Source organism: Leptopilina boulardi, unplaced genomic scaffold (assembly GCF_019393585.1).
Source record: "Leptopilina boulardi isolate dan_hultmark-lab unplaced genomic scaffold, ZJU_Lbou_2.1 LbouV2_190, whole genome shotgun sequence".
Lineage (NCBI taxonomy): Eukaryota > Metazoa > Arthropoda > Insecta > Hymenoptera > Figitidae > Leptopilina > Leptopilina boulardi.
This window is the reverse complement of record NW_026137741.1, coordinates 263,209-271,767: the sequence shown is the minus strand read 5'-3', so window position 1 is coordinate 271,767 and position 8,559 is coordinate 263,209. Positions and strand designations below refer to the sequence as shown.

The window sequence follows — 8,559 nt, the reverse complement described above, 5'->3', positions numbered from 1 at the left end:
AAAATTTGTAGAAGATAAGGACAAAACACCTTATTTTGAAACGAATGGAAAATGATTCTACATATAAGGGTTCCTTTGTACACACAATGTATGCGAAACCCTAAAAATAAAAAATAAATTTCGCAGTTTTATCCAATAATTTTAAAAATTGTTCCAATGATAAAAAAAAAAATTTTTTTCGGTACACATTGTCCATTCCACTTTGCTATTTTTTGGTTACAGAAACAATTGCTCAGATTCTACTTCAAATAACTGTCCAATTTTTGGCGAACAATTAGAAATTAATTAAAATTGTGTAATGTTCTTTTATAAGAAAAATTTAAATACTCTTTTCACTTACCTATTTCAATAATATAGTTGCGTATATTTTACAATAATAATCCACTAATTATGAATAATAGAAATTTTTTTAATTTTTCATAACACTATGTAAAATAAGATTGTTTTTCTTTGATATTTGCATTTGTTATATATTTATATTCCTTTTATTGCAAAATCATTGGATTGTTAAATTTTGTGCATTATTTTGTGTAAATTATATTTCCAATTACAGAATCAATACAAATACTTCATCAACTAAAATTTATTATGCTTTATCAAATAAATAAAAAAAATTTAATGATATGATTTGTAAAATTTATTGGACCGCATGCTTTTTTAAATATTCTATTCTAGAAATAATTACAGATTGTAAAAAGTAAAAAAATACATAGAATAAAAGATGCAGTACAAATCATTAATTTAGGATCACACAGAAAAAATTATTTTCCGTGTCTTAATTTTTTTTTACGAAGAGGAGGGTAATGTAACCCCAGCGAAAAAATACCTATTCCACTTTGCTTCTTTTTAATTTACAAAAGCAGCAATAAACGCCTATTGAATTAAATCTACATATTTTTTACAATTTATTGTTGTAAATAAATACTTTTAGTTATTTACTGGTGATGTAGCTTGGACTGTAAATTAAAGTAATATTCTTGGCTTGTATTTAGTACAAGAATTACTTTAATTATTTAGTAACAGTATTATGATATCAAGTAATATTGTTTTACAAATAAATATAAACAATTTTATCATTAAAAATGGCATTTTTATTTAAGGAAAAATGGTACATACCTTTGATGTAATAGTGCCTAGAATTGTTACTGCACTTCTATAATAACATAAAATTATTTGCTTTGTACTAAATAATTATGAAATAAAGAAGAAATTAGTAAACACGTATATTATACATCTGTAACATGTAAAAAATATTGTAAAAATAATTTTATAAAATAACAACTATGTTACAACTTTTAAACATAGACAACATACTCTTCTTCTAAAATGTTTCAATATTTCACAGTTAGCACATGCAAAAAATAAAAATATTTGTTTATTTGTATAAAAATAAATTAACTCGTACCTATTTTAAAACTTGGAAAAATGTATTAATTTCAAATATACAATAATAAATAAAAATTATATAAAATGAAAAATGTTTCCTTAGTTATAATTCCAAGCATAACCATTTGCATAAAATTAAACAGTATTCTTTGCTTCTTTCTATTTTTAAATTATCAGACAGATATCAGAAGAAAACCAACGAGGCAGATTTTGATTCAACTGATTATTTAATATTATATTATAATTTTCTCAATAAGATTATAAACATTCGGATGTCGTTTATTAACAATCTACTTATCCAAAATACTTCACATAAGGCTCGTTGGATGCCTACTAAGATAAACTAAGATTGTCCGTTATTTTCAGTTTCAAAGGAATTAAATATTGATCTTTATGGATAGTAATATTCTTAGGTTCTCAAATTTTTCTTGTAATCATAAATTAGCTCTTCTAAATTTACGGGCGTAATTTAGAAAAAGCTATTTAAAATGTAGTAATGATCGCCTTAATCCTCAGGATTAGGATCATTGCTTGAAAACTATGAGAGTCCGTCGATACTTGATCTCATATTTGTCACGGCAACGCTTACGTCACAGGCAAATGTAACAACTGTACCTTTTTGGGTTTTTCTTAATTTTAACTAATCCTAGATGTCTATCCATTCTTCCTAAATTTAGCTCATCCTTCTACTTCTTAACGCAAAACTTCAATTTTGAAAATTATTCAGAAATCTGTCGAACGTCGAAACTGAAGCACGAATTTGTAACTTATCTTTAAATATACATTGATCACAATATTACACTGAACACTCTAACACTTGTACGCTTTAATATGAAATTATACATACAATTAAGGTAAAATGTCATCTTGTTTTTTTACTAAATATAGGGGAGTGTAGTCAGGGTTGGACATAGTTTTGACTTTTCTCTATAACTTCCCCTGTAAGCCGAATTTTGAGATTTCTTGCACACGGTTCGAAAGATCTACTAAAATGTAATGTTTTTACTGAATATTGTAAAAATATTTGATTAAAAGTTTCGGAGTTATAGTCAATTTAAAAAAAATAGTAGTCAGGGTTAAGCCAGTTAGTCAGGGTTGAGCCACTGTAGAAAATCAATAAAATATGCAGATAAATGATTAATAATGACCTTCAAATGATAGAATGGCATTCAAATACACTTGGAAATGTGTAAAGGAACCACGGAATTGAAATAAAAAGTCCTTATTATGTAATTTTCAGATTTTCGCTTATATCGCAAAGCTGGTCTGAAAAGTGAAAAAAAAATTATCAAAAATTTATATTTCCTTTCTTTTCAATGGAAATGAAGTTTTTGACACCTCTTAAAGTCGACAAATGAATTTCCATTGCAAGAACCCTTCATAATTACAAAATTTTTTGGTGGCTCAACCCTGACTCACGTGTCGTTTAGCGTCACATCACACACAAAAATAAACGCGTGATCCAAACACCATATTACGTACCACATTTTCATATAACATCTTAATGAACAATTTTAGTCAAGTTAATTTGTCTTTGACGTATTTATTCTGCACTTAATTGTCTTATTTTGAAGCAAGAAAAAAGTTTTTTGTTGAGCGTACAGCACTGACTTGCATAATACGTCTTTATTGTTCGCACACTACACTACAACGTATGTAAAAAGTTCGCTGACATTGCTAACAAATACTTACATACAAAGACAGATGGATCTAGTGTGATAAAACAAAATAAACGCGTTGGCTCAACCCTGACCACTGTCCAACCTTGACTACTCTCCCCTACCTTCTGATAATTAAGAATAAACAATTAATTAATTCAGAACCGTGCATTAAAATAAATGTGCGGACACAACATTGGTCCTTCGAGCCGGATATCACAAGTTAAGTCAATCTAAAATTTATCGTACCTCTATCGAAGTGTAATCATTGAAGTGTTTCGTGATCAAACTTTGACTGTCATATAAAGTGAAACTAAAAAGTTCATGTAAATTTTCGAACTCGGACGTCGTTATCAAAACTATTCTCGTATCGCCAACGACGCCGAGTTAAGCAGATTCATTGCAATTTCAATTATTGTCCACTTGAATCTCTGTGCTGTGCTTATATAAATTCAGTGAACATTTGACTTTAAATTTGACGTTTTTTATTCCCAGTTTGGGTTCAAGTTCGTTCGTGACTGTAAATTTAGACTTATGTGTGATAATCAGTTCTACATATTATCACTAGACTGAATAAAAGATCAAGGTGTCGGATGTGAATCATCAATTCAACAGAGAAATTAAATCATCACCAATTTGCCGATTTTCAACCAGGATTGAGGACATCTTCAAAGTTAGCAAATTTAAGCCACCAATATTCCTTCATATTAATCCTACTTTAATTGTCTTACCATTTTTTATCCTGTTTCTGCCTTTAATTGATCGTGGATAGTAAAATATTTTCACTGATATAAAGTGGAACAGAGTTTAGAGGAAGTAAAGGTCAATGTTACGAATTTCAAACGTAAAATCACTAATTTTGCAAATTTTATTCAAAATTTTGATAATGATCGCGATTCCGCAATTCTAGAGAAAAGAAAAAACGATGTAGATGCACATTTTTCACACTTTGAGAAATGGTATAATCTTTTAGAGCTTTACGTGGTGGGTGGCAATCACGCAGCTGTTCGAAATGAGTATGAATGAAAATATTATTCTGCATACTCTCAAGCAATAACATATTTAAATGCTGCATCTATGACGCGTAATAACTCAATTAATCTTTCGACAAATACGCAAGGCACCGAACGTACAAATGAAGGTAGTTTAATTCAAAATTCAAAAACAAATTTACAGCGTTTAAGCCTTCCTTCATTTAATAAGTCGTATGATACATGGATAGGATTTTATGATCTATTTAAATCTCTCGTCGATGAAAATTAAAATATTTCATGTACTGATAAACTATATTATTTGAAGGGCTGCTTAACCGGTGAAGCTTCTCAAATTCTAACATCGATTGAATTATCTGCGCAGAATTATACGGTCGCTTGGGAACTACTAAAGGAGCGGTTTGATAATCAAACAATTATTCGTCAGACACATGTGAAAGCTATTTTTTTACCAAATTTTTCGAAAGAGTTCCCTAATCGTTCACTACTTGATCGAATTCAAAAACACATTAGGGCACCCGAAGCTTTAAAGGAACCTATTGATAAGTGGGACACCTTACTTGTTGAAATTATTAACCAAAAACTAAATTCAACTATTTGCGAAAAATGGGAAGAATTTAGTGCTGACTAAGTGACTCAAAGCTTCAAGGAATTAATTACTTTTTTACAGCGTCGCGCTCAATTTGTAGATACAGCTCAACATTTAAACTCAAATAAAAATAATTCGTCCAAGAAAAAACTCTCAAATTCACGTTCAAATAAAAAATCTCAGCAGACTTTTGCTACTGCTACAACAAAAAATTCTTGTGCTCATAGCCAAGGAGAACACATAATTTATTCGTGCGAAACTTTTTAGAGTTTATCCCCCTCAGAGCGTTTTGAAGCTCTACCAAAGGTTTATTAGCTACAGCCCTCGTAGATATAGTAAACACTAAGGGAGAGTCAAAAACATGTAGAGCATTTCTCGATGCGGGTTCACAGGCCAATTTTATAACAGAAACAGTTACTTCCCATTTAAAATTGCCTAGAAATATGGTCGACATTTCTGTATCAGGAGTAGACACTATTTCTACAGAAATAAAAACTTCTGTTTCAGCCACGTTAAAATCGCGTTTCAGCAATTATTCAAAAAATCTCGAATTTCTTGTTCTCGATAACATAACTAAGACTATGCCTTCGATCACTATCAATCTCAAAATTTTAGAAATTCCTAAAAATATCACTTTAGCTGACCCCGATTTTTACAAACCAGCCGAAATTGACATTCTTATCGGTGTTGAATTATTCTTAAAACTCTTAGCTATAGGTCAAATTATGTTAAAAAACCATTCCGACGCTGTGTTAGAAAAAACTCAGCTTGGATGGATTGTCGCAGGAGAAATTAAGGAATCCTTTTTACAGTGTCATTTAATAATGCACTCGACCCCTCTCGATGCTAATCTCACTCGGTTCTGGGAAATAAAAGAATTTTCGTCTTCATAAAAATTTCTCTCCAAGGAAGAACAAGCTTGTGAAGACTATTTCAAGGAAAATACATGTCGAATTTCTAATGGGCAATATCAAGTCAAGTATGCCTTTAACGAAAACAATCAAAAATTGGGAGAATCGCGTTCCATCTCCCTCCGTCGATTTCATTTTGCAGAAAAACAATTTATAAAAAATTCCGAATTGAAAAGTGAATACTGTGAATTTATCGATAAATACAAGGATCTTAATCACATGTCCTTAACAAAAGGTGATAAGTTAGGTTCAGGACAGTTTCTTCCTCATCATGCGGTGATAAAGGAAGATTGTATGACTACTAAAAATCGAGTGGTATTTGATGGATCAGCCAAAACTTCAACAGGTGTTTCCTTACATAAGACATTCCTGATTGGCCCCCCGTTGCAAAATGATTTGTTTTCAATTTTATCTCGTTTTCGCTCTCACCCTTTCGCTCTAACTGCTGACATTGAAAAAATGTATAGGCAAATTCTTGTACATCCAGATGATACTCAGTATCAAAAAATATTATTTCGAAAAAATCCAGATGAAGTGATCCAAGAATTTACATTAAACACTGTCACATATGGTACTTCATGTGCCCCATTTCTCGCAATTCGAGTTTTGCATCAACTTGTCGAGGATGAAAAATCCTAACACCACATCGCTGCAACTATACTAAAAGAAGATTTTTTCGTAGATGATTGTCTGACAGGTGCAAATTCGCGTAAGAAGGATTTGTTCCTTCGTGATGATTTATCATCTCTCTTAAAAAAGGGTGGTTCCCATTTGAGGAAATGGGCCTCAAATGATACTACATTAATACCAGAGAGTTCTCAATCTAATTCAGATCACATGTCGCTCGACCCGAACAGCACTATAAAAACATTAGAAATTCATTGGGATTCCCGTAAAGATGTAATTTTCAATAAAATTGATACCTCAAGGTTTTTGAAAACAATCACGAAAAGGACCATTCTATCATTGATTGCTAAATTATTTGACCCTTTAGGATTATTAGCCCCAGTCATTGTTATGGGCAAGATAATAATTCAACTTTTATGGAAGGCAGGAATTTTGTGGGATAGCTCGGTCTCAGCAAGTATCCATACAATGTGGCTCTCATTTAGAAATCAATTGCATCTGATAGAGAAAATTACCTTCGATCGTTTTATTTTAAACTCAAATTCTGTTGAAATTCAATTGCATGGTTTCTGCGACGCAAGTGAGAGTGCTTTCGGAGCATGTATCTATTTGCGTTCAACAGATGCATCAAGGAAAATTGACATCTCTTTAGTTTGTGCAAAATCGAGAGTAGCTCCTGTGAAACCTGTAACTTTGCCTCGATTAGAATTGTGTGGTGCTTTTCTTCTATCGGGCCTATATAATATAACTCTGCTATCGTTGAAATTAAAAATTGATAAAGTTTACTTGTGGTCAGATTCTATTATCACTTTGCATTGGATTCATTCAGAGCCCCATTTATTAAAAACTTTCGTATCTAATCGAATTGCTGCCATTCAGAATTTATCAACAAACTGTCAATGGAGGCACGTACCAACTAAGGACAACCCTGCTGATTTAGTGTCATGAGATCAAACACCTCAAGAATTTTTAGAAGCTAAGATTTGGAAAACTGGACCTCTTTGGTTAATTAAGGAAGAAAATTTTTAGCCATAAAAAACTATTTTTGTTAGTGAAGTTCCAGAAAAAAGAAAAATTATTGTCTCTGCTCTTTGCATAGAAACAAAAATTTTCGGTGAAGAATTTTTATCAAAATTTAGTGTCCCTATTTATATTTAAAGACTTAAAAAAATTTTAATTCAATTTTTTATTATCTAAATGAAAATTTCTCTTCGTGTACGTGTTCTCCAATGTATAAAATGTAATGTACGAAAGTGGTCAGTATTTTTATAACACTCAATATGTAATATAAAGAATTTTCCCCATAAAAACATTTTTTAAAACATATCACAGTGGCCGATTTCCCGAAAAACCTGGCCAAAAGTCAAAAAATTTTTTTTTATAAATTTATACTTTTTATTGTTGAATATTATAAAGGAGGGTTCACTGCATAATTTTGCGAAAAAAAATTACACTTTTTTTATCACCAATTTATTATGTGAACAAGTAAAAGTGATCTTTGCCAGAGATTTACTCAGAACGTTTCATAACTATAAATTTTCGTCACAGTTAAAATAGTGAAAATATACTAATATACAGCAGATTTTTGAATATCTTTTTTTGGGAATTATTAACAAAGGTGTATGAAATATGTTGAATGTATTTATAATCACATTTAAAACGTACAGTTTTTAAAAAATGACATTAAACATCGCTATTCATGGCGACGATTTTTGTATTGTTTTATCAACGTAAATCATGAAAATAGTTGTGAAATCCACCGATATCCGCGCTCTACCTGGTATTATCATAAACTAGAATATATTTTTAATTCATTTTAATTGAAATCAGTTGCCCCAAGCTGCCCCTGCAGTTTTGGTATCACTTTTTATTTCACTAAGCGCGGTTTACCGACAGCGCGTTGCACCAGCCGGCGGTGCAACTGAACGTGAAAGACTGACTTTTTCTTCATTCGCATTCGCTTTAAACTAAAATTTAAGCACTGTCTGTAATTTAAAAAAAATAAGCTCTAACACATTTACGCAATTTTATAATACCAGCAAATATTTTGGATCCGCCATATTAAATTTGATAAAACAAATGTAAAATTTGATTTCAGAAACCCAGTAAACGTAAGTATACTAAGTTTGGTTAAAATCGTACCATTTTTTAATTTTTAGCAGTTTTTTAAAATCTAAACGGCCATTTTGGATCCGCCATTTTGAATTTGACACAACCAATGTAAAATTTGAATTCAGAAGCCCAAAAAACATGGGTATACCAATTTTGGTTGAAATCGTATCATTTTTCGATTTTCAGCAAAGTTTTTTAAAATCTAAACGGCCATTTTGGATCCGCCATTTTGAATTTGACACAACCAATGTAAAATTTGAATTCAGAAGCCCAAAAAACATGGG

General features: G+C 30.9%; 1 protein-coding gene across 1 annotated transcript; it reads left to right on the top strand.

The window, feature by feature from the left end:
- Nucleotides 1-4,179: 4,179 nt before the first annotated feature.
- LOC127277921 (uncharacterized) lies at nucleotides 4,180-7,111 on the top strand. The gene is made up of 3 exons (XM_051299369.1): nucleotides 4,180-4,185; nucleotides 5,534-5,882; nucleotides 6,219-7,111. Exons 1-3 carry the CDS (start codon nucleotides 4,180-4,182, stop codon nucleotides 7,109-7,111), a joined length of 1,248 nt encoding a protein of 415 aa, XP_051155326.1.
- The last annotated feature ends 1,448 nt before the right edge of the window (nucleotides 7,112-8,559 follow it).